The sequence below is a fragment of the Centrocercus urophasianus genome, unplaced genomic scaffold, assembly GCF_019232065.1.
Source record: "Centrocercus urophasianus isolate 14NV4802_14NV808 unplaced genomic scaffold, USGS_Curo_1.0 seq_10, whole genome shotgun sequence".
Lineage (NCBI taxonomy): Eukaryota > Metazoa > Chordata > Aves > Galliformes > Phasianidae > Centrocercus > Centrocercus urophasianus.
In genome coordinates this window covers 72,540,865-72,567,923 of record NW_024884142.1, presented here as the reverse complement: position 1 = coordinate 72,567,923, position 27,059 = coordinate 72,540,865, and the positions used below count along the sequence as shown (strand labels likewise).

General features: G+C 36.3%; 1 protein-coding gene across 6 annotated transcripts in view; it reads right to left on the bottom strand.

Annotated features, from left to right (window-relative positions):
* The window catches only part of BIRC6 (baculoviral IAP repeat containing 6), a 169,817-nt gene that overhangs the window by 71,334 nt on the left and 71,424 nt on the right, over positions 1-27,059 (bottom strand). For 5 of the 6 annotated variants that reach the window (XM_042812417.1, XM_042812432.1, XM_042812448.1 and 2 more), the window contains exons 42-56: positions 26,429-26,555; positions 25,552-25,662; positions 22,027-22,160; positions 21,096-21,223; positions 15,983-16,545; positions 13,074-13,249; positions 12,496-12,592; positions 12,121-12,315; positions 9,353-9,553; positions 8,439-8,718; positions 6,324-6,580; positions 4,969-5,077; positions 4,250-4,471; positions 1,530-2,310; positions 472-615 (exon numbers count right to left, since the gene is read on the bottom strand). In XM_042812417.1, the coding sequence (XP_042668351.1) occupies positions 472-615; positions 1,530-2,310; positions 4,250-4,471; positions 4,969-5,077; positions 6,324-6,580; positions 8,439-8,718; positions 9,353-9,553; positions 12,121-12,315; positions 12,496-12,592; positions 13,074-13,249; positions 15,983-16,545; positions 21,096-21,223; positions 22,027-22,160; positions 25,552-25,662; positions 26,429-26,555 (3,525 nt within the window). The remainder of the gene's footprint in view (positions 1-471; positions 616-1,529; positions 2,311-4,249; positions 4,472-4,968; positions 5,078-6,323; positions 6,581-8,438; positions 8,719-9,352; positions 9,554-12,120; positions 12,316-12,495; positions 12,593-13,073; positions 13,250-15,982; positions 16,546-21,095; positions 21,224-22,026; positions 22,161-25,551; positions 25,663-26,428; positions 26,556-27,059) is intronic. The other variant, XM_042812440.1, reaches the window with a different exon arrangement.

Sequence of the window (27,059 nt, the reverse complement as noted above, 5' to 3'; positions counted from 1 at the left end):
CTGTTCTGGTGAAGAAGTGTAAATGCATCAAGTTGCTTTACAGATTAGTTCAAAAACTTTTTAGTGATGTTACGGCTAACGTTGAAGGATCTCTGCCAGTTTTGGAGCATCAAAATTCAGACAGTTCCTCAACAAAATTTAAAATGAAGAACTGATGCAAGGACTAGAACTTACATCTATGTTTGTTGCTAATATTTAAGAATACTATTAAAAGGTCTTATGGAAGCATAAGATAAATTCCAGTTTTCTATTCTGTCAGAACATAAATGTTTTCAGCAAGATGGCTTTCTCTCAAAATGATGCCTTGAAATTTCTTTTAAAATGCTGAATTACAATTCACCTAAACATTACTTTCCAGATACATACAGAAGGAAAAGCTGCTGCCTGACCTTTCGAAGTTGAATATACATTGATTTTGGTGGGGGGTTAAATTTGAGCCATGCTGCCCATGTAGATAGCAAAAACTCTTACTGGACAAGGGGACTGAAGAAACAAAGTCACTTTCTCATCCTCGAGCATTAGCTGCAAAAAAAGTCTCCGAATAAATCCTGAAATGTTTCCAGAGGTCGGGAGGTTCCCACGTTGAGGAGAAGACTGGAACAATTCACAGAGAACCTGGGAATACAAAATTACATCATATTTTAAACATTTCTATATTTAGGTCTCCAAAATACAGCTCTATAGAGCCATAATAAGCAATGCCTAAGATCTACCTTCAGCTATCATTCAAATCAGATCAGAAATGAGCACTGCTGAAGAAACTATCAACAGAAAAAAATTAAAAAATGCATAAAACACTGAATACAGCAAAGTAATTGTAAACATGTAGAGTACTAAGAAAAATAAAAGCTGAAGAAGCAGCATTCAGAAAAATAACTTTTGAATTCCTAAAGCAAGATCTTCCTATTCTGTAGCAAAGCATCAGAGAAATGTGCTGACTTATTTTTTACTCAAGTTAACTGTTCCTGGGGCACAGACATTCTTAATATTGAAAGAAAAAATCATTTTAACTGTACTTTCATTCAGCTAGGTCTGAAAGGTTAACAACTGTGAGGAAATTAGCTGAATTTGCATTAGAATAGTGAACTGTTCTGTAATATTCCACATATTCCTGGATACCATACACATCCGTGTAAACAAACAGCAATTTTTCTTCAATTTCCTAATTTAAAATACGTGAATGGAGCTTCATTTTCAAATCCCACTTCAAAAGAGTTTAAACCTATGTACTTAAATACAGTATTGTGGATTAAGGTCTGAAGTGTCTTGTTAAGGCCATACACCTTGATACAGCCAAGTGGAATACAAATCCATACACAGCACTGAAAGGCCATGTCCAAATATTCTTATAGTTTTCTAAGTCTGACCAACACGCTAACAGTTTCAACACAAAACTCTCCCACTTGATGACAACTTACAAAACAAATACCTTAAAGAAAGAAGGAAAAAAAGAAGTTTCAGAATTAGAAACTACGCAAATTTTGACACATTAACAAAGAAATGACAATCTCATTTATTTTCTGTCTCACCTGCGCCATAAGCCTCTGGTTATTAGGATGGCAAGAAATGCACTGTAAGAAGAAAGCAACTGTTGCATTTTCAATTGCTGTCCGCTGCTGAGTGGTCAACCCTGCTGTTACAGTTGAAGAAAGCAAGCTGGATCTTGCACTTGTCTGTTGTGCAGTCACATTGTGTCCTCCAGAAGTAGCACCAGAATGGCACAACAGAAATAAAAGCGCTGTCCACAGCGGATTGACTTCAGAACCACCCAACCAGTCCTTCATTATATGGCTGTTGCCAACTTCCGTCAAAAACCTGAGAACAGGAGCAACCAGGTCTGCTGTGATAGGCATTTTATTAAAGTGCTGTGGGACATGGTGCCTCCTGAGTCTATCCTGGGTGATATCTGTTGATTGTGCATTGCAGTCCGAGCTAGAAGTATGGTTAAAGCAAAAACTAGCAAGACTTCTTACAAGCAGTGAAGGCAAACCTGAGTCCAATAACTGCTTGATAGCTTCAGGAGACTGAGATGAGGCAGCAAGAGTAGCCAGGTGAGACTCTGTTAGTGCAAGGGGCGCTTGTGCGTTTTTAGAGTCATCTGTTAAAGACGAAGTGAGGTCCTGCTTTTTGCTGTCATCGGTCATGGACAGTCTGTGTTGACACTGCATTGGAGGAGGAGTGATACCCATCCATCCCATAAGTAAGGAAAAGTAATTTGGGTGGATGTGGCACATTGAGCAAAGCAAGCTATCAACTGCTTTCTTCAAAACCATGTTGCAGGGAAGAGACATGGACCAGTTAAACAGTGATCTGTAGAAGACAAAAATAATATCAAAACATAGATAGCTTGCCACTCATATTCTCTTTGTTATTTTATACATCATCTTTATATTAACTATTAACTATTCTAGAAACTATAGTAAAACTGAGCTGAGTTTGACAGCCGCTTTTGGATCACTGTATTAGCAGGACATTCATTACCCAAAAGGCATGCCTCATCCCTATATCTGAATTTATTTCATCACACTGTATTAAAAATAGCTTAGAGCTCACTCTTACTGGGATGTTGCCATCAAAGACAGGATTTCTGTCTTTGGACAGCTGTCAATTTACACATTTTTGAGATAACTGCAACATCTCTGTGCTTTGTACTCTTCAAGATGCAGCTACTAGAATGGCACACATTTTCCACAAAGTTCTCTTATTCAGTCCTTTGCTTTTCTCTCCTCCCCCCACCCATCTTTTTTTAAACATTTCTTTTATTAGAATTCTAATTGAAGATGTTACACACAAAATGAAAGCAGGAAGAATCTCACTGGTTGAATGACACTATTCTTACTATCCTTAGGACACAGGCTAAAAACAAGTACCTTTAAGCTCACTTCTATTCAAATAATATCACATCAAAAGCACCTGAATGCAAAAGCTAATTTTGCTCCAATTATTCAGCTTATACTTGCAAACTGGTATTTACAAATTAGTGAAAATATTATACATCACCTACTTGTAACAAGCAGGTACGAAGAAATATTTTAAAAAGCAGTTTTCTGAATTGCATTCGAGTTACTATGACTTATCATATCATATACAAGATACTGTAAACAAGATACATAATCCTGAACTCTAAACATACACATTAATGCACACTTTGTGGCACTGTGATGTTAGTATTTTAATAATTTGAATGTATCATCCCATATCACATTTCTATTTAGAAGATAAGAATTGTTTTTCCCTCCTCTGGATGGAAGTATTACTTTATGTTTAGTTGAAGAGAATTGAAGACTCCAAAAGAGAAAGTAGATCTAACAAATGTTAGTTTCAATGCTGGCTGATTAAAAACTGCTCCAAGACAGAACACTAACTGTGACTTCTGAAAAGTTCCCAAACTTTGAGTGGCAAGTGTTTTTTAAAACCAATATATAACAGCACACAAACTCTTCATCAACTATAAATTCAACACAATCCTTCCACCAGGATTTTCTAGATAAGTTTATTGTCTGTAGAAAAATAAAACTCTTTTCCAACAAGATATTAAAAATAACTAAGGAATAAATTAGTATCTACTGGTAAAAACAGAAGTAGTGAAATCAAACATGGGAATGACTGGAAAATACATCCAGAGGAGAAGTGACGTGTCACATGAAGAACAACTTAAGAGTTATAGTTAGAATCAACGAAATTGTTTCAAAAATTGAAATATCAAAGAAGATGAAAACAGTGGAGATGTTATTTTTCTTAGAAGAATTATTTTTCCCACGTTTAACAAAAATCCTTCTCTACTCATTTAAAAATATATAATATAATTTGCTCCAGATGCTGGCTGATATGAATTATAGTTTTACTTGGCAGGAAGTAAAGGAACAGGACTATACTGCAATATGCATACTAAAACTAGGTACAACAGTTTTATTAGCATTTCTTCATTTCATCCTATCCAACAGACAGGAATTCAATTGTTAATCCCACTTCCATATTGGTGCAAATCCAATTGGGTTATTCATTTAAAGAAATCTATTTTATTATCTCTCTTTCTTCTCAAATGTTATAATTCTTAATATGTGCCTGTTTATATACATGTTTAGATCTAAAAGCCACCTGTTTAGATATCTTTTTTAGTATTCACTCTTTCAACTAGCATCAGGGATGTCCATTTCCACTACTTATTCCACTTCAAGCTGTATTATTTCAGAACAAAATAATTTAGTTAGAAAAGTATGTAGTACAATACTTTGTTTGCTTTACTTACTCGAAGAGCTCTCTGTCCAGCAATGCTGGTAAATCATATTCAACAAGCAGTTCATAGCTATGCCACAGAATCGCTGCTACACAATGCAAGTGGGAAGGAGATGGCATCAAAAGACCATACTCTCTTGTTGAGCTATTTGGACAAATGTAGCTGACCCGGCCACTTTTTTTCATAGCTGCAACTCTCGCAGAATCACTGACCCATTTTAACAGTGCTTGAATCCTGGAAGGCAAGATGATGCAGTACATTACAAAGGGTCAAAGAAACACTCAAAACCAAATTAATTTGCTCTCTCTGAGTAGGTTGATTTAGGCATTTATCACTTTCTTTGAAGCAGAGATCAAGAATGAGCTCAAACTCGGTTTTCAAGACTTAAATCACTAACAGCGCAAAAGAAATTAAAAACACATATCATCTTTGACAGTCAAATGTAAGTTTTCTTACTACAGAAAAGGAAAACATAGAAGGTAACTAAGTTCTAAGTATTTGAGAGAAAATTCAGCTGAACACTAAGAGTTTTCTCACTTTCCTAAGACCAAATAAGAAAGGGGAAGCCTTCTCCGTAAAGGATGGAAAGAGCTGGAACGGAAAGCTGAAAGGCTTCTTTAGATTTAGGTGCTTCCAGTCTGTATTAAAAATCAGATTTTAAAAGGCTCTGCTGTCGTGTCACTATTTAGCAGACTATACGCACTCTCACAGGATAATCCAAACAACATTACCTATCTTTTGTTCCAGGATCTTGAGTTGTTCCCAGCTGATAAAGAATGTCTATTGTGGAGTCAGAAGAGAGACCATTTAATCTTCCAAACAGTAAAGGGCTATTCAGATCTTGCCGCATTCAAAAAAAAAAAAAAAAAAAAAAAAAAAAAAACAAGAAATGGGGGGTTTGGGAGGAAGTGGGAGAGGGGAAAACAACAGAAGTACTTACATACATATTTTTTAAAAGTACTCACAAAATTGTTAAAGAATTGCAATGTTAACACTGAACTGAGCTTTGCCAATAACATATGCAGGCTAAGACATCACTATCATGATATTCCACACTTAATACGTTCAATTTAATGTCCAGCCTTACTATAGAAGAATTAAAATTAATTGCAACATTCATCAGACAGAAGACTTGCAGATTTAACTAGTAGGGTTTTCCTCAACGTATCCCAAAAGGCATAGAATCCAGTCACAGAATCAAGAACATGACTAATTACAATAGAGCTGTCAAACCTCATGCATCTGAGAAGCAAATGTTTGGTTCAATATGGAAGCTCATTTAATTCCAATTTTCCCCAACATGACTCTAGCCCAGGAATTCCTTGGATTATTTCCAACTCATTTTCTCCATCCTATATTCCCCATCTCCTGTCCTTTAGTAAACTACTCTCCTATTTAACAGCATTCCAATAAAGGATAATGTGCTACTCTGTCACATTAACTCATGGTGAAGTATCACAGGAGGCATTTTGTAAAGGTGTTTTCTGTTAGAATCAGCAACTTCAAAACAGCACAAATAACAGTTAGATCTCTTTTACTGGAAAGCCACTAAACAGCAAAGCAAAGTGATATAGAATCATAAACGTGCAAAAACCCCGCAGTACATTGACTGAAGAGCTGCTGCTGTGGGACAAATCAGTTGCTGAATAATTGCCTCACTTAGTGCTATTCAAATTTTACTCTATCCTACAGCTTATTACAGATCAAGCATTACCATACTTACTTTCCTTAGAACTACTCTGAGGTATTCTTTATGTTGAAACATCCACACTGCGTACAGGTATACACACAGCTGCACTTAGGATATACTGCACAGCCTACTTTTGTGACTTCACAACATTCCCCTTATCGTATATTCTGCACAAATCAAAACAGTGCTGGTTGCACTGTTTTACTATTTTAGAGCTACTCAGACACAAAGCTCTGCCATGCCCAGAAACATAATGGCAAGATAAACAATGCTGCCATGAAAAAACAGCAAGTATTGGCAAACAGAATTCAAACTCTGAAAGTAACATGCAAATACTAAATTTCTAATACAAGCAACTTTTAAAGCAACAACTGAAAAGAAAGACAGTGCACTCACCTGCAGGGTCACTTCCTGATGCTGAGCAGTTTCTGAGAAGAATGTCAATCAATTTGAGGCCTATTCTGGTGGACTGCAGCCCAATTTTTACAAGCACAGCCTCAATATTTGGAGAATGCATACCACAGTATGGTGACATGAGTAATGCAGCACATGTCTGCAACAGATTAGCAGTGGGTGCTGCAGCACTAGCCATCATTCCTTCTAAATCACTTATATGAGTGAGGCAGTGGTGCAATAATCTTAACCATCCAATACTGAAAAAAAGAAAAAGAGGAAAATGAGCAAAACGTGTCATTTCCTCATTCTATTTTTCATCTTACATTAGATTCTATGACAAGTATTGCAGAAAACTTCTGTGACACCATCAGGCAATCTGAGAAAAGTAAATTGAAATAACTCCATCTAAGAGTACAATGTAACATACATTAGTGTTACTGTTGCAACTATTACTTTGAGTTCCTAAGAAAGGCAGGACTCATGGGTAATGGTAGTATTTTTATGGTTTTGGTTTTTTTTTTTTTTAGTATTATATTATCATGTACAGGGACAAACCACACTTTTTTCTAGCTCTGAAGAACTCCTTACAGCCTGCAATAAATGCGTATGTAATGGCAAAAGTCATATAAATATGAAAGATGAAATAGCACATCTCCTCACTTGGACACAAATGGATTGACACACAAGGTCAAGATCCTGCAGTAATAGTTGGCAACTACTTATTATACATCTCTCCTAAAAATAAGAGCTTTTGAGAGGATTAACAGTTTGCAAAGGCAGGGCTAGCTGTGCACCTTTTTAGGATCATTCACAACCTACAGTGAAAATCAGTGAGCACAGAGTCCCACCTGACCACAGGAAAACTACAGAAATTAAATTTGTTTATCATTGCATTTCTTCCCCAAGTTCTCTTTTGAACAACATTGCTCACTATTCCTTTTAATAATAACAAGTAATCCTAATGCAATCTAAACTGTACATGAAATAAATGACACCATTTCATTAACAAGTTTTCATGCTTAATTTTGCCCACTTTTTGAGATGGGGAGGCAGTCAAACTATGGGAAGCTTGTAAGATATATCTTACACAAAGTTTGCATTTTTATTTTAGGAAAAAAATATTCCAAAATATTTATCATGAAAATAATAAATTCTCAGCTATGTCTAAACCAAAATTATACTGAAGTTTATTTAATGTATCTATCAAATTACTGCCATGAGTCTTTTGAGATACTTATCAAAATAAGCTGAAAACTACAGTAAAACATTTCAAGATGTTCAGAACGTGCACTCACACTCTCTTTGGTAGTAATTGTTTTTGTTTATCTTGTAGCTAACTTTTTCTGAAGTACAAATATAAAAGAAGAACAATTTGTCTATGAAAATCGGTTTTGCTGCTATTCAGGATCATGGATCAGTTTCAGTTACACAGCTTCTATAAAATATACGCCAGACAGCATGCATGGTTCTCTGAATTCCCATACTTTCAAGTTTTGTTTTTTTCTCAAAGGCATAAAATACTTAAAAATTGTCCTCATATCTCCTTTTCAAACTTAAAAACAACAAGATTCAAAGCTGAAACATTCCAAAGTCATGAATTTTAATCATTAAGTAAGCTAAATTTCAATCAAATCAATAACCTAAAATATTTACCTGTAAATGATTAAATTCAGGTTGAAAAACATTGAGGTTGTCCTTAAATGTCTGCTTTTATTTTAAAAGTAAGTATGAAATTCAAAATCACACGTAAGCCAATCAAAGCTTTTGAAAAGAGTTCTTGCTTATATGCCAGAATCACAACATTCAGTTCCTATTTCTCAATTGTTTGTAAACAGAAATATTGGATACAACTTCCACAAAGCATTCTATTGTTCTATTTCTGCTTCAACACTTACATAAGTTTCCTGACTTTAGAAGAGGTAAGAAATATGCTGCTACTTAAATATTTTTTGGACAACTGTCTACAATTACGAACACCAAATGTAAGTTTTAATGCTTTCACATCCTTTGTTTTTGTTCACCACTACAGAGATGAAACGTTTTCATTTTACACATACAGGAAAAGCACGCTACGAACCATGCTCTAGTCTCTGTCAACTGATACTAGAAGCTTACCTTGTTTTAGAGACCTGATCCTCAGAAGGAAGGAATGGATTATTGACTGTTGCAGATGAGGTGTTTCCAAAAGCTGTGAGGCCCAACAGTTTGATTTGAGAGAGGCCTAACGTACTGGCATCCCGTGGACGATGGAGACGAAGACAGACAGCTGATGCAACTTCAGCTTTTACAAGCTGTATTTTTATGTATGTGAGACCGCTTGTGATAACAGGAGTTGACAAAGGTAACATATTGACACCATCTGCACTTATTTCAACAGATACTGATGAAGGGCAAGCTACGGAGCAAGGTAAGAAGGTTTAATACCATTTAAAAACCTGTACTGGTTTGAATATTAAGCATTAAACGTATTCATTTTAAGGATAAAGATGATGAAAATGAACTTCAGCAAACACTACTGCAAAACCACAGCTATAGTATGTGTCCTGTGTGATAACACACGGTGAAACGCATCAGCATTTGGATACATGGGTTATGCAGTTTATTCCAAGGACGTGAGATGAAGAAAAGTCCTGTCAGTATAAATATCACATTTTTTTCTTTTTTGGGCTGTGGCAATAAGAGCTAAGGAAAATAAGAAAATTTCTCTCTCATGCTTCATTGCAACTCCCATACAACTCAATTTTGCCTGAAGGCTTGTGATCAACATCACATTCTCTTAAATTTTGAGAAGTTTGAGAAGTTTTCTGGCACACTGATGCTAATGCCATGAGACGTGCACTGTGATACATGAAATCAATCAGAATCAGAGCCTTCAACTCTCAAGAGAAGCTGAACTAGGAAGCTTTTCAACTCATTTATTGGCATTCTTCATACAGTGTATCTGCTTTTGTTCTTCTGATGTTGTTTCTGACACTGCTAAACCTTACTCATAAAACTTTCAAATCAGTGGTGTCAGCAAATATACTTACTTGCAAGAGAAGCCAGATGAGGCTGGATGTGTATCTCTTTGAGCAGCACTGCTGCAGGAAGATGAATTGTGAGATCACACCAAGCCTCCTCAGGTAAAAATATGTATGACCACGCAGCAGATCGAGCTCTTCTATGTGGAGGAGTAGCCTGTAACAGTACTTCAGCAGGTTGGGCAGTAGGGCTGCTTGAGGTGATGGAACCTACAAAACAAAACAGAATCAACATTACTTACACATATTTATTAATTAAATCCAGATGAATTTACCACCTGAATTATGAAAAACAATTTTTAATATCTGTTTTGTTTATTCATACATTCCATACATGATCATGGTAACTGCTGACATATTTTAATTTTCAAGTGTTTTATATATAGTTTGCCTATCTACATGAATGTGCATGTGCTTGAATGTTTGCTAGAGTATATCTATCAAACCCCTGAACTTTTCATCAGGATTTAATTACAGAAGCAAGCCAATCAAAAGGTCCAGGTTGAACAGTATGCTTATAACTTGAACTCTGTTCATTCATAGTAAATCTAATGAAAATTTTAAAGGTTTCAATATTAAAATGGTAAGAAATGTCTTTATAATAATAATCTGCAAACATTTTTTCTGAAAAAGTTTTGTTTAATATGAGAACCCTTTTTCTAAATTTAGACACCAAATCCAAAAGCCTATAACTGTATCAACAATCTACTTTTCAAATCTTAGAATGACTCAAGAACAAAGTAAAAAGACCCAGGCTATGCCATCTCTAGCAAGATGTGTGGCTCAGCAAGACTGGATCTGTGCTGTTCCAACTACAAATACATGAGGTGTTTTAATTTTGAGCAGCTCCATCTGCATCCTATGACTGACTGCCTATTCTTAGTTAGAGGTGAATTCCTAAAGTAGACATTTTGACACATTTTCACCACAAATGAATTCAGTTTGTGTCTGAGATAATATCAACCAATGAGAATCAAAGTGTAGAAAGTGAAGTCCATCGGAAGGTACACTTTAAAAGAACGCTCTCAATAGGAAATGAAATATTAAGATAGATAAACTCAAAGCAGAACACCAATAACTGCAGCACTTTCCAAGGCTGAAGATGAAACGCGCAAGAAACCACTGTGATATGTTTAGGATTTTCACTACTGAAAGTGACTGCGTGCCAACATCTGCAGGTTTCTCAAATTTATCTCTTCAGAATTTGTGAATAGTGAAGTAGATTAAGAATGGTTCCACATTCTGATAAATAAACCTTTTGTTTTCTTCCTAATGTCATTTTATTTATTTTAAATTTGAAGGAAAGGACTGAAAGGGACTTCTTTCTTGTCCTACAGTATTTCCAAAGCTTTTTAAAAAATAATCTGTTCTTCACTCATGACAATAAGATACAGGGCATACGCATTTGTCAGCTACACTGGGCTAATGAGCACAAACATGAATCAAGACATTAGTAGTGGAAGAAAGAAAACCTCAGCAAAATATTAGAGTGCATTCACACATTAAAACTCATGCATTTTAATATGTGGTAGCCATTATATTGATATTTATATTGATACCAAAAAAGCAGTGCAATTCTAACAAACGTTCATGCAGGTAGCATTGATGCATCTGGGTACAAGCATGAGAACAGTATCAGCAAGAATAGCCCAATGCTCCAGTATCTGCTGTGGTCTGACCTAGCTCTGGCTCATTCTGAGTGAAATGCTATGAAATGCTTCTGTAACAGCTGGATTAAATCTGTTGTGCATTAAGTGCAGCCAGTGAGTCTCAGTGGATTACCGCAGAAACTGGTCTGGAACTGTGTATTCAAACAACCCAGGGGAGGAAGGGGCTTACCTTGATTCAATGACTACATCACATACTGACCATTTCCTTTCCTTCCATCCCCCAACCAAACAAGCTCTTATTAACATGGAGGAGGAGTTCACCATGCAATTTCTTTTCTCACTCAGCAACATCCTGAAACACTAGTACCCTCTCTGTTTAGAAGGTGTGGTAGTACTTCAATATTTGACACAGTACCTCTTGTTAAGAACATGATGTGTACTACTGGACAGTCAGCTGAATATGAGCCACCACTGTGCCCAGGTGGCCAGGAAGCCCAATGGCATGGTGTGGTGAACAGGACTAGGGAAGTCATCCTGCCCCTGCACTCGACATTGGTGAGGCCTCACCTCAAGTACTGTGTTCAGTTTAGGGCACCTCAGTACAGAAAGGACATTGAGGTGCTGGAGCAGGTCCAAAGAAGGGCAACAAGGCTTGCGAAAGGCTTGGAGAACATGCCCTATGAAGAGAGACTGAAGGAATAGGGGATGTTCTATCTGGGGAAAAGGAGGCTGAGGGGAGACCTTATTGCTCTCTTCTAATAACTGAAAGGTGTTTACAGCGAGAGCGGGGTTGGTCTCTTCTCGCTGGTGACAGGATGAGGGGAAATGGCCTCAAGTTGCGCCATGGTAAGTTTAGGTTGGATATCAGGAAAAACTTCTTCACAGAAAGGGTTGTTAAGCACTGGAATAAGGCTCCCCACGGAGGTGGTTGAGTCACCATCCCTGGATGCGTTTAAAATCTGTTTGGATGTGGTGCTCAGGGACACGATTTAGTGGAGGGTTGTTAGTTAGGGTAGTAGGGTAGGTTAGTTAGGGTAGGTTAGGTCATGGTTAGACTATGATCTTTAAGGTCTTTTCCAACCTAAGTGATTCTATGATTCTATAACTTTATGATGCAGATTCAAATGGCCACTGGATATTAAGGTGAGAGAAGGTTGTATTACTTACCCAAGGGTGCGAAATTGTGAATTCCCTCTGCATTATCAGGTTCAGAAGCTAGCACTCTGGCTTTCAAACTACTGTCTGTTGCTTTGGTGGGACCAGAATCAAGGAATTTCATAATAGTTGAAACCATACTTCTTGCTGTGTTAACAATAGCTCTTGTGCTCGTTACCATGTTGTTACAAATAAGCTGAACACCACCTATGCATAATTGGGATGGGAAAAAAAACAAAACCTGTTCAGAAGCCTGTGATAGATTCTAAGCAAATAAACACATATTTAATAAATTTGCTTCTCTAGACATCCATCTGTATTCCTGAAGTGCCATAAAATCTACAATAAATCTTCTACTTGAAGCACCCAAAGAAAACACATTCTTACCCATGTCATGAAAAGCCTTCAGTGCCTCGCTTGTGTCCAAGACTCGTAAAATGAACCAGAGGAGTGGTTCAGACAATTGACAAGTGGCAAGAGAACCCTAAAAGAAAGTAAAGAAATACAATTTCATACAGAATTAGAAACTAGAATAAGAAATCCCACCACAGTCAACCTCTCTACCACAAAATAGCAGTATCATCCTCCAGAAGGTTCACTCCTACACAGGAGAAGCCTTTGTAGTAAGGAAAAGATTAAATGACAAGGTAAGTAGCTGAAGGGAATTAAGAATATTGAGCATTATATATACACAGTAATACAAACACAATAAATGTATTTCCCACTTGAACACAATGAAACATTCAATTCACTTTTAGCCAGGAATATTTACAGGAACACCAAAATATCCTTAGAGAAACTCCTTAACTCTCTCCCCCTTCAGAATGATGGAGACTTCCTATCTTCTGCACCACAGTCATGTCGGAAAAATATTAAAATCAGTCAGTTTACTGACATGACTATAGCTTACTGTATCAACCAAAATGTAATCATCTTGAAGAACAGCAAAGTTAAAGGGAACCTACCTGTCTTCCCATATACCCACAAGCCATGTAAGTAAGAATTGGCTGAAGCATCACTTGCACCGTTGTTGCTTTCTTACTAAGTGTTGTCAGGATAGTGAACAATCCATCTCCAACTGATATTGCATCTAAGCCACCATGAAAGTTTTCATGTTTAGTGAGATGTAAGCCACTTGCACCTTAGTGAAAACAGGAACAGTTCAAGGTTCAGAAGCTGAGACCTAACAAATTGTTACAGCATAGAGGAGAACTCAAGGATATTTAAATTTCATTTCAGCTAAATATTGGCATGGATTTTACAAGAAGGACAATTTTCAGGTTCATATAAATTACCATTAGTTCTTTGCTTAACATCTGCATCTCTATTGGAAATACCTCTCTTTGAACTTTTCTTCCCAGTGTTACAGTTCAGGATTTATTCAGTAATATTGATTACATATTTGCTGAAAAGGAGGAAGGAAAGCAGTAGAATATTCTTCCCTAAGAGAAACTACCTCTGTAAAAATTACTGCCTCCCTGAGCATATGACATCAATTTGAGCTTTTAAAAGTGGTTTTAGATTGGAGTTGGGGAAACGGATTTCATTTCCCTTCCATTTACAGGAACTGGAATTATACTCACAGAAAATAATATAAAGAATGTGTTTAAGTGATCTTTGCAATATGCCTTAGAGAAACATTTTGGCAAGAGAATTGACAGCTATAGTACTTTAATCACCTTTAAGTTGTCAAGAAAGAAAATACTGGTAAGCTTTGAAAGCATGGAGACAGACAGAAGTCTCTTAGGACTCGATCTCTGTGGTGTCTAGAAAAGTTAAAAATAAATGACAGTCGAAGAAGGTGTTGCAAAGATTTTAGATTTTGAGGCATGGGAAAGGAAGGGTAGGATGGGAATACTACTACTTATGTGATTTTCATAGCCTGTCAATGAAAAAGCATAAAATCCTAATGAAATGCAAAGACAAAACTCACAAACATTTTAACTTCATGTGACAAAAGAGTTACAGAAGGCTATCCTGGTTCTTGATCTACTGGCTTTCAAGGTACAGTAAATCAACATTATTAGCAGAAATTCTGACACAAGAGCCACTACTTACTAGTGCACATCTGCTTAAGTCTTACGGTTTATCTTTCCTGGGTAGCCAGCATTCTGCGCTACCCACTACATGTTTACTACTAAATGCTGGTAATTGATTTTTGGATCATACATATCCTTGGCAGCAATCTTAGAGAAACGTTTTGTTCAAAGAAGTTGTCTGGAAAGAGCTAAATGCAGATTTTCTTGAAGGAACTAAAACCACAAAGAACTGTGTTACATCTTCCCAAAACACTCACACAAATTAGTTTCAGTAACCTATATCAAAAGACCCTGGGGCAAACAATCCATTGAAGGGATCCAGTTGGCCCAGTGCTCTGAATTCTAAAAACATTGAAATAATGCTGTCTTTCCAAACTGATTTGTTAAAAAATGCAAAATATTTGCTAGACACAAAATGATGGTTCAGAAAGACATATAAGTTGAGGAGAGTGTTTGAATTTCACCCCCCAAAAACACGTACTCAAAACAATCAACCATGCATAGAACAAACTACTTTCAATGTTCCTTCATATTGCATTTGTGATACAACACCAACTATCCAGAGTGAAGGCTGAAGCATTTAAGAATTAATTTCAGGAAGATTCCAACAATGCATTTCAGGCTGTTCAAGTCCTGCCTGCTGTTTGACTACTGGGGATTGCTACTTTCTCAGTTGCTCTTACAACAAATGGACCACTGGTCAGACATTCACAGATTCTCATCCAAAGAACACAGTTTTCTGACGCCACATTGGTTAAACACATTCACATCTGCTTAAGACAAATCAGCACAGAAGACAACAGAGAAGCTTTCTTGGAAATAAGAGAAACACTACAGAGTACAAAATTTCACAATTATTTTTGTATCTGAAATGAAGTGCATGGTCCAAGCCTATTTTTCTGTAAACCGTTCTTCTACTTTTACACACACATTACCATTCATGTAGTATTTCATCTGGCAGTTCAAGCTGTGCAAATAAACTGTATGTTATCTTCGCAGCTCAAGAGCAAGTCTCAAAGATATCTACTTGGAGAAATCACACCCTAGACACATCTCCAACAAACAGCAACTTTTCTGTTTGAAGTATCTTTGGCAATCCACACTTCTTAGTAACAGGAAGAATTCCCACAGATGTATTACTAGAACCCTAGAGTATGCTGCTAAGGAGACTTCTGAAAAAAAAAACAGGGGAATGGAAAAGTGCCTGCATTTTTGCAATGGCACAGTTGTAATTCTTCTCTTCCAAAAGTAACTCAAAAAAGAAAAATATTGCTATATGAAGTGAACTATCAAGGTAACATGCCTGTAGTACAAACTGAAGACGAATTCTAATCCATGTATGGAGACATGTAAAGGCAAAGGCTGAAATACAGGAAATTCCTTTTAAACATAACAAACTGTATTTTTCTTCAAGGATAACTGAACACTGGTATAGACTTCCCAGAGCAGTTGTGGAGCCTCCACTCTTGAAGAATTAAAAAAATCCACTGGACAGGGTACTGAGGAACCTACTCTCTGCATCGGGATTTCCTTGTGCAGGGAGGTTTAACCAGGCAATCTCCAGAGGTCCCTTCCGACATCAATCCTTCTGAATTTGCTGAATCCCAGAATTACAAACGCCAAACGCTTCCATTTGGCTTTAATCACCATCTCCCACCTTACAGTGTTTTTGTCCCTACATTACATCACTTGCTGTCCTTCTCACTTTTCTATCAGCTTCTCTTTTTCTGCCTTTTTTGATACATTTTGTATGTCTGTGCCAATGCATTAGTTTGTAGTAGTTTAAAGTATTTACCACCACAAAAGACCTTCCCCTTTAATTAAGAAATACCTACCAATAATCATTGCCATAGCGCTGCTGTTACACTGGCCAAGGGCAGACAAAATCTGGCTCATAATTTGTTGGTTGGCTAACACCAAGTCCGCAACATACGCAGTTGATCCTTGAATACTAGGATTGTTTCCATTGCCATCTTTGCCTCCTGAAACCTTTTCTTCATCAGACACACTGTCTGTGGTGCTGCTTGCTACTGGTACACGGGCACTATATTCTCGGTTACTGGAAAGTGGCAGTTGAATTAAAATGTTCACCAGTTTTAACAAATCAAACATAAGTTGATCCCTTGTCATTTCTCCACAAACAGCCTTGGCATCACCTGGACGGATAATGTTGGCAAAAAGTCCTCCAAAACATGCTCTAGCACCCACAGAGCTGTCTGAGCCACTGCGAGACATCACTTTGTCCGAACATGTAATGTAATGATGCACAAGGAAGGTTATAGACTCAATCACTGCAGAAATGGTGCTAACTGACACAACTTCAAAATTCTGTTCCAGGGTAAATTCCAAGAGTTTCACTTGTGCATCCAAAGGCCCTTGGCCTGTCTGAAAAGCACCTCTGGAAAGAAAAAGGGAAAAAAAAAAGATATTTCATTATTCAATATTAACAAGATAGATAATTTTTTGTTGTTGTTTCCTTGAGATTTAAGAATCAAAAAGCACGCCAGACTTCCAATAAAAAAATAGCCATTTCCAGAAATCCAATTTGAAGCATAATTTGATCTTTCACATAGGATAAGTATTCATAATTTTTAACTACCAATGATTACAGAGTCAGTGGAATTTCTTCATGCTTTAACTTTTCTGATACTACAAACAACAAAAGCTTCTTTTCCAAAAGTATGAAATCTAGCTAGATCTTTGTTTCACTTTTTTTTCTTTTTAACTAAGCAGTTAACTTTGTGAGTATGTATTTCAGATACAGTCCAGTTCATTTGCTGTGGGTGAAAAGTTTCATAAACTTGCAGGGAAATTGCATGGGAAGAAGCAGTCTAATACTATAGTATCATCAGGATTTTTTCCTTAATTCTAACAGGAAAATTCAACAGGATTTGTCCCTCTGTAAATTCTTTTCCTCCAAAGTAGAGAGAAGAATGGTCAGTTTTAAGCTTTCTAAATAGCGACTATACGTAAAACGATGAGAAGATACTCAAGTTGTCACAGGTAGGTGCTTACAGGTTGATTACTTGAGGGATCTCTTCTGGCACTAAACTTATTTTCCCATTTGAATCATAGAATCACAGAATGGCCTGGGTTGAAAAGGACCAAATGATCAAGTAGTTTAAATCTCCTGCTATGTGCAGGGTCACTAACCACAAGACCAGGCTGCCCAGAGCCACATCCAGCCTGGCCTTGAATGCCTCCAGGGATGGGGCATCCACAACCTCCTTGGGCAGCCTGTTCCAGTGCATCACCACCCTCTGTGTGAAAATCTTCCTCCTAATGTCTAACCTAAACCTCCCTGTCTCAGTTTTAAACCATTCCCACTTGTTCTATCACTATCCAACCTTGTAAGCAGACATACCCCCTCCAGTTTATAAGCTCCTTTCAAATACTGGAAGGCCACAATGAAGTCTCCCTGGTGCTTTCTCTTCTCCAAGCTAAACAAGCCTAGTTCCCTCAACCTTTCTTCATACGAGAGGTGCTCCAGCCCTCTGATCATCTTAGTGACCCTCCTCTGTGGGTCTTTCACACATTTACCAGTAGATTGGAAAATGAACTTTCTCAATCAAGTGTATTTAACATAAAGCTGGTTCTAATTCTGTAAGTGTGGTTTGGTTAGTAACTTGAAACATTTCTCTATATCTTTTGACGCTGAGTAGTCAGTCCCACTATAACATTACATGCAGAACGAAATATTTTCTATAAACAGATTTGAAAAAAATATTTGCCATTTAATTAATTCTAACAGTAATATACTGCCTTTTTTTTTTTTTTTTTCAATCTTATAATCAATCTTATAATTTGGTCAGACAAGGTACAGTTCAATAACTGCCTGAGGATCTACAAATAGTCATCAAAGCTCTTTTTTAGTGCTTTGCTTCCATGTTACATTTCAGTCCTACTTTTAATTTGTCTTAAAAAAAATGTTAACACAACTCAAAAGCTATCATTTCAATGTCTTAATCAGCTTATTTCAAGTATATTATAACACGTAAGTATGCATTCTAAGATTCATTATGAATTAACGATTTTACAGAATAATTAAATTTCTTGTATGAGTAATAGTCCAATAACATAACCTAGTGAACGTCACCCATGCAATTCAAGTTAATGACATAAAATTTCTTAGAGAAAGCTGAAATAGTTTTCTGTAAGATTAAAGGATAGATAACACCAAAGTGCCACCTACTGGAAAAGGGGGAAAACAAGAAAATGAGGAAGTCCTTCCCTCATTACATTAAACCTTCGTCTGGAGATGTGTAGAACATCTGTATCAGAAGTAAAACATAATTCCTAATGCATTTCAGGCCAAACAACTGCCACATGACTAGTTTACTGCTGTACACACAACGTTCTTGGGCCCACTGACTGAGCCTTCAAGAAGCAGAACTGCTAAGCACAAGGTAAAATCTCCTCGCTGTTGCACAGACAGAGGTACTCCTCCACACAACTGAAGAGACACTACATCAATAGAGAAGAGCAGGACAGAGGAGATTTTTTCAATGTGGAGAAGAGTAAGCAAGAAAAGGGACACAGTGCTAACTTCCCCAGTGCTATGCCACCAACAACCTGACCAGGCATGAAGATGGCCAGGCTAAGAACTTGTCCCATAGTAATAGGTAAGACAGATGCGTAAGACAGATCACACGCAGATTTCCCTTCTCTTTCTAAAACCAAAAGCTGAAAGCCACATCTGTGGAAAACCACAGATCTAAACAGTCCTTACATATTTTTGTATCCATGTAAAGAAATGTTAGAGTGGTATCACTCGTGATTACTCAACATGGATATCCCCAAACCTGAACTTTGAACTAAGCAGCAGAGCTAAAATAACATGAAGTTATAGGAAAAAAAAAAAAAAAACAAACCACACAGGAGCAATCAAATCAAAACCAAAACAACAAAAAAAAAATCCCAACAACTCAACTACAGAGGGAGGCAGAACATTCAGGAATAGACCCTCCATTCACAAACTAACGTACGATGCAGACAGCAGGCATTGTTAGGTGTCAAAAGGCCCTTGAGAACCTTCAGAAGCTAGTAAAGCTCGTGAAATGACATTAAAATGTCAGCGACGAATGACTTGCCTAAATGACCATCCTTTTTAAAGCCAGCTTCAGATATTGATGAAATCCAAACAGTGTAAGCCATAAGATACTTGGTTCATTTTCCACATTAGCAGAGTTTGAGATTGTGTTTGAAATGCTGAAACCTTTTCAAAACTGATATGTAAAGTTCCGAAAACAACATTATTATTTTGAAAGCAAGTAAAAAGAAAAAGAAGTAGTAACAAAAAGATGCCTTCACCTTTTCTTAGTTACGATAACTTAATTCCAGGGAAGAAGGAGACCTTATTAACAGCAACAGAAGTTCCAAGCATGAACATTCCTGGATCTAAAGAAGCTTATACTGACGATCAGGGACCATGGCTGCATTTAAAATGCAGAAACACAACCGGATCATTTGGCGTCTTACGACTTTCTACTGTTTGCTGGAGATGAAACCAGAATTGGGTAGTCTGGTAATATATTCAAAATGTGGTAATTCTTTTATTTACTGGATGCAATTAGTTATTTTAAAGGAATAGCACACAGATGTAAGCATTTCTGCAGGCACAGTTAGACGAATCATTGCTTGTTGACAAAAAACGGTACCGCAGAAGCTGTACAATACACTTGGTCATGAATTCAGATCTTGCAGTAAGGTTTAAAGAGACTTTGAAGCCAGAAAAAGCAGATAAATGAATAAGAAAAGGACAGGCCATCCAAGAAGCTGAGAATTGCAACAGATTTGGAAATTAGTGGTTAATGCTCCATATGGCCTCAGCACAGCTGCTTGGAGACTGCAGAACTTTCACTGTATGTTCTATTGAGACAATAAGAAAGAAGAAGAATATGCTTTCTTTATAAGAAGAGAAATATGCTTAAAAGTTCTGCCTTCTATGTGTTCCCTACTATCTTAAGCAGAAGCCTACAATTCACCTTCGGATTTCCTTTTGTTCTGTCTGTCCTTGAGTTTGTAGAACACAGAGAAAGAATAAAGAGAAGGGAAAGTAGAGACAAAAAGCACGATGCAAAGTCTTATTTTCATATGACTGAGGTTGTCAAAAATTTGGCGTTCAAAAGATGGTAGCAAAAATACGTTTCTTCTCCAATGACATTATAAGAAAATGAAAATGCAATAAAACATACAATCTGTAGTTTTACTCTCCTTTGGTAAGCTCCTTGTTTTCTTCTAGTCAACTTTATGGTTGGTTTTTCACAGTTTTGATTCGAATGAAGCTGATTTAGTATTTTATGGGTAAGAACTTTAAGTAATAGATACAGCTGTAATTAATTGTTTGTATTAATTCCATTTGTTTGCATGTGTATATACAAAAGCATGCATATTTGCCTACATATCCTGGACTTCTGCATCCTTAACATATGCATACATTATCACACTACTTCTGAAGTGATCCGTATTCTAAACAACCAAAATCATTAATGTTCTTGATAGCATTTTCATGAAATAAATACGATTATGTAATCACACATTTCATCCTACTTACATTATAAAAGCAATCTACAAACAATTTGGTTAATTCAGGCCTTTCAGGATGCTTTTGCCTTTTCAATGGGTAAACTCATCAACAGTGCCTTTATTTTAGGAATTCCTCTAACCCTGAAGAATGCCTACATCTTAGCCCATGATAAAATGACACTCCAACCAACTTCTCAATGCTTACATTCACTGTCCCTTGCATAAAGATGGCTGGCTGCATGTGCATTCCAGGTGCACTTTTCCACATGCTAGAAACTGCCTGGGTGCAACTAGTAATGCTGTGATCTCAGTCCATACACAACCTGACAGTAGGACAAGAGAGGGAATCTACACATTTTGGCTATGACGCACAAACAGATTTTAAAGACAAAGAGGGTAGGAAAACAAAGGGCTAAGATTTACCTTTCTGTTGAAAGAATATGTATTAATTTCAATAAAAATTCACTAAACATTTGAGGACAAGTTGATGAAAGGTGCACTTGTAATCGAGTAAGAAATTCTTGCATAGCTTGAGTAGCAGTTGGCCCAACCTAGAGGGAAAAGAATTTTAATAAGTATATACAAAATTGAAATGTCTTCAAGACCAAGAAGTTGTTCCCAACATGAAAAACACCTTCTAAGAATAGATAAGTATTATGTAACTTAACTTGCTTTCTGAAAAATTTTAGAGTTTTCTACTCCAGACCAACTTTTACCATGTGTTTTTCTACCATTATCCATGAGTAAAAAGCAAGAATTCAATTCTTTGCCTAACACTTGTTAGGTGTTTCTGAGAATCCTGTCAAGTATTACATAAGAATAAGTTAAATTAGGCTTTTTTTTTTTTAATCTCCATTCACAAATGTTTTGAAGACCACAAAGAGCAGAAAATTAGTTGAAATTAGGAAACACATTAGAAATCACATTGATTCAAAGAACAGGCAGAAAAGAGAAGCACAAAACACTCTTCTAAATTCAAGAATTGTTAGATATTTAATCTTCATTGTCTTTTTTATCCTAATCCAGCATGAATTCCGTAAGCAAACTGAACTCTGCAAGTTTTCTATGCACACTACTAAAAAATTTTAACATAGAACACACTAACCAAGAAATCACATCCTCCCTAGAGCAACTTGGCCACATAAACGTAAAAAGGAAAGTTCACTATTCATAGCAAATCATCAACATGAACTTCCCACCAGTTGTTCATCAGAGCCAACAACAATAAAAAAAAAAAAAAAAAAGGAAAAACAATAAGCTAAGGATATAATACAACACAGATAACACACATTTCTGTCATGTTTATTGAAACGTTATTATGAAGGGTTATTCTGTTATTTTAATTGCTACTTACCTGTGGACTGTGTTGATTTGTTCCATGAGGATTTGTGCCAGAAAGAAATTTCACTAATACATGAATGAGGTTTGGATCTGACACCAACAATTGGGCTGTACTTTCCTGAGCTCCAATGGCACTGCTTGGACCAGCTTAAAAATAAATGCATGAAAATTAAATCTCTCATCTTAAACATGTAATGTAAATACAACATTTATACTGCATATCTATTACATTTACTTCATTATGCATAAATATTCAGAAGTAGAATTAAGTACCAGAAGTTGCTTACTGAGGACTACAATTTGGAGTAATGAGTTTTCCATCAAGTACAGCTAAACCCCCCCCAAATATTCCACTAGTATCTCAGCTTGCTAAGGTAAATACACAAATGTAGAGTTTTAGTTTTGTAGAAACAATATCTATGCAGATTTTAACTCTTTTCTTTTTCTTTGCTAGTCCTCTCTGTAGTAAGGCTTTCGCACATCTCTTAGTTTGCCAGAGACCATGTGTTCTATTATCATGTATGCAATCAAGATATTTTTTGTTTGTGGCACATTCACCGACTTCACATCACTGATTAACACTGCAGGGAGCTTAACAGATAAGGGCTTTGAGGACAAGAAGGTAAAATAAAATACATCCTTTAATGATCACACAAGCAAGCTTTATTAAACATGTAGTTTTGACCATTCAGGTATATAAAATCAGCACAAAACACAGCTTTTGAGAAGCACAGCTTGTACCTATCCAAATTAAGATCAAGTTATAACACGCTAAAGCTGTGATCTCCTTCAGACTGTCTCATAGTACATGAAAGAAACATTGAATCAAGAGGAAATCTTGCTCAGGTGCAAGAGTTTGACTGACATCTCTTTGCACCTCAAGATTCCCAATTAGGGGAGATGCGAAAAGAATCAAATTCTAAACTACTTACTGGTCATTTTGTTTGTATCAGTCCTCATCATTCAAAAAAATTCCTTAAATTGAACAATAAGAAACCAAACAGGAAGGAAACATCTAAGTTTCATCAACATCTTAGTGATACTAAGTTTTCCCCTTACCAAGTGCCATTTTGTTTTCTAACAATAAATAGATTTACTCCTTTAGATGATAGCAGAAAACTAATGCTGAAAGCATTTCTTGTATAGCTACACAAATAATTTTGCATTGATCTACCAATATTAGATTTAGAACAAGTAGGCTTGGTTATAGTAGGCTTGTACAAGTAGGCTTGATGGAAGATGGAATGGCAATAGCTAGAATTGAATAAAAGCAACAGAGCCTCTCAAGGCATTCCAGTTCCATTCTATTATAGACATTAAGGCTGTTGCAGTTTACATTTGACAGTGCAAAAATTAAAAAGCTAGGCGTTGTCTGGATGAAGGACAAGCCTGTAAGAGAAGCTAAGTACACACTTCCACTGATTGTCTGAAAGGAAGACCAAATTTTTCAGAACAGAGAAATCTTCCACTGCAGGATGGGCCTTGGAAATACCAGCCTTGGTGAACTAATCAAATTTATTTTCCCCATCTTGAACTGCACCTGTGAATACTTACTGAAGCAAAATAGACAACACATTAATTTTACCCTGAGAAAACTAGATATATCAGTTGTTGGTGGATATTTTATTGGTTGGTTATTTTTGGGGGGTGAAATTTCTAAGTCTGCCATAATTGAAGTAAAAAATGAAAATGAATACCCAGATGACAAAAGGTATTAACTTACTAAGGTCACACCCCTTGTATTTACACACGAACCTGTTTCCTCGAACATTTTGCTGATCTAGTGTGTAACTGCAAAACTGAAACTTCAGTTTTTCCAGAAGTACCCCAAATTATTTTAAAAGAAGTGTATAAAAGGTCATAAAATGTTCTATAATATGTATTTGAAGAAGGAACATTTGTGTTTTCCTGCACTGTTAAATGGCACCTTTAGAGAATAACCTATGAAGTCTACAGTCAGTGTGACAAGTAACACTTCTATTCTGTGGGGTTTTGTTTTGTTTTAAATGCTAGAACTTCCCCCAAATTCACAGCCCCAAACCATCTTCTCTTGACAAACAGCAGCCAAGTCCACAGGCTAACACTCAGCTCCACTGCTTCTAAGTTTAAATGGCTCTGTAGTTTTTCTGCTTTACCATGACAGGGTTGACAGCAAAACTGAGTAACTACACTTTCATTACCTCCTGTGTAATTTTATATTTTCTATTTAAAAGCTGGAAATATCACTGCAATACAAAGCCCCACTTTATTTGTACATTGCTTTAAACATCTGACACGATCTAACTCAGACCTGAGGATGCATCAACATTATCCACTCTGTTAGGTAGCATTTATGCTCAGAACACTTCTTTCTCCAATGCCATCTCTGGTGACAACATATAAGATGTGCAAAAGGACACGTGAGTGGAGCATGAATACCTCTTGTTAAAGAAACAGATCAGTAAACGTATTACAAAAATGATATTACAAACAACAGCTGCCTACATTAGAGCAACTGAAACTCCGAAATTTTTCTTAGGCAGGCATCACTTTCACCTAGCAGAAGGAGTTTCAGAAGTTTTTCATGATATTGTTAAATAATACTAAGAAAAAAGTGAAAATCTGAAGGAAAAAAATGTGTTCCAAAGGCAAGGATTTCAAATAGCTTATATAGAGAAAAAAAGAGTTTCAAGGGCAGATTACAGAAAATAGCTCAGAACAGTTGTGTCACCACAAAACAGCAAATTATTTCAGGAAAGTACGATCCTCCGTTACTCTGGATTTTATCTGTTATTATTGCATTTAGTCATACGGTTGGTGTCAAAAGAGAATTTAAGAAGTTCTGATACGGCCTAAATACGTACATTTTCAGAGATTTCAGGCTCCAATATCACAGACTACTCAGTATCTTCTTTAGGCTTAAGGACAAGGCCACAAAAGCAGTCCCCATGACAGCTGCCCTATTACTATCATAGCTGTTTAGAAGCTAAATTTCTTCATTGAAAATTGCATCCTTTAATGTCTCTACTTGACTTGTGGCAAAATCTCCTTCACAAGGGGAGATTATCATTACCGTCTTACAGAGCCATACAGAGAATGCATGATAATCACATACATAGGAAAGTGAAATGAAGTGGATGGATTTTTTTTTTTAAAATAAATTTAGCTTCTAGGGGCTTATCTTCAGAGAGCTTAACATAAGCAGTGACTGGAGTCTGCATATTTATGAAAATATTCTTATTGCATCAGAAAAAACATGAATTCCTCTTATGTTACCTTAATCCTCACTCTCTTCCCATAATACAAAGCTACCTCTCAAGGATCTTTAGCTACTCCTCAGATTTGCTTTTCAGAAGATGATGCTAAGCTTTTTTTTTTTTTTTTTTTTTTTAAATGTCACTGATTTCAAGGTACAAGCAGCCCATAGAGCTCACTCTCTACAGCCTCTTTGTTGGAAAATCAAAGTAATTCTACGACAAAGGGAATATTTTGGTAACATTTATGATTGAAATCAACACTTACATTGTAAAAAATGGTGACAAAACACTCCACAACTTACCATTAAACTGCATATTTGTCATGAGAGTTAGGCTATGAAGCACAAGGCACCATGTCCGTAGTAAAGTGTTAGGATACCATGCCAGAACTGACAGGAAGCTAGTTACTGAAGCTGTCAAGAAAAGCACATTTTCCCAAGTATTAATCTTCAGAATGTTACAAGAAGTTTCTCATTTTGAATGCAAGTTGCTATATTACTTGTTTATTGTTTGTTGTGTTTTCTTTGTTTTGACAACTACTGTTCTAGGCAACTAGGAAAAGATGCCATCACCAATGCACCACAGGAACTGGCCCACAGAACTTCCTATAGTCTCAACCCATGTCTTCTCAGAAAAAAAAAAAAAAAAAAAAATACAAAGAAACATTTTATTAAAAACAGTCTCCATGAAACTCAACAAGTTCATTATACTTCATTACTTTATAAAAAGAAATAATTAGACACATCTTTCTCCTAGGTCAGCAGTCTAACGCCAAAAAGTAGTAGGGCTTCCCCATACCTATCCTCTATACCTTGGACAGTAATAATAAACAAATCACAGAATGGTGTACCAGGAAAAGAAATTTATCAAAGAAGTGCATAAAGATGCACAGTTCAGAAGTATATTTTAAAGAGCCCTTTTGGCAGTAACAATGAATTAAGAACCACACATTTTACAATGTAATTTAGGTCAAAATTACAGAAATTCAAGGAACAATTCCTTATTAATTACTATTAGCTACACATTTTTCATGTCACATAGATAGTGAGACCAAGAGCTCTCTAGCAACAAAGAGATTGCTCATTCCATCACTGATCTTAATAAGAACAAATAAATATTGAGTACTTAAGAAAACCTTTCACACTTGAAAGTTAATATTTCCTATTTAATATATTTTACCTTGATTCAAGGAAATTACAGGTATTCGATTAGCATTATAAAGGAAAATATCAGCGCCACTGTCTTTACTTCCAGAGGAGCTAGAATTCAGGCTTAATGTGAGCCATAACTGTAAAAGGGATTCAAGCTGCAAAAAGGAAAAAAAAAAACATCATCAAACTCCTGTGCATTTCCAGAGCAGGAAAGCATAAAGAGTTTTCATTTTAAGTCATATCTACATCTTCAGTTGACCCTGTTTCACCGATAATGTACACACACTTACTCTCCGCTCCTTCCTTTACTGAGATTTTAGGATGTTGATAAATAAAATATTCAAATAAAGTTTATCATAACTAGCAAATGCTTTTTTATGTTTGTCTTTTTTGTTGTTGTTGTTTTTTGTTTTTTGTAATGGGACCCCTCAAAATACAGTTAAGTTTCTCCTAAGATGTTTCTTCAAACTGTTGGAAAAGTAGCTGTACGTATCGCTCAGAAATCAGAGTATCATCATCTTTCTACTGAAACACTGGTTTGCATGTAAACTTTCAGAATTTCAAAATTTAGCCAAGAGATATTTAATGTACAACTGAAAAAATTCAGAAAGAATTCACAGAAGCCAATTTAACTAATGGAAAAATCTCCTTTACTATCA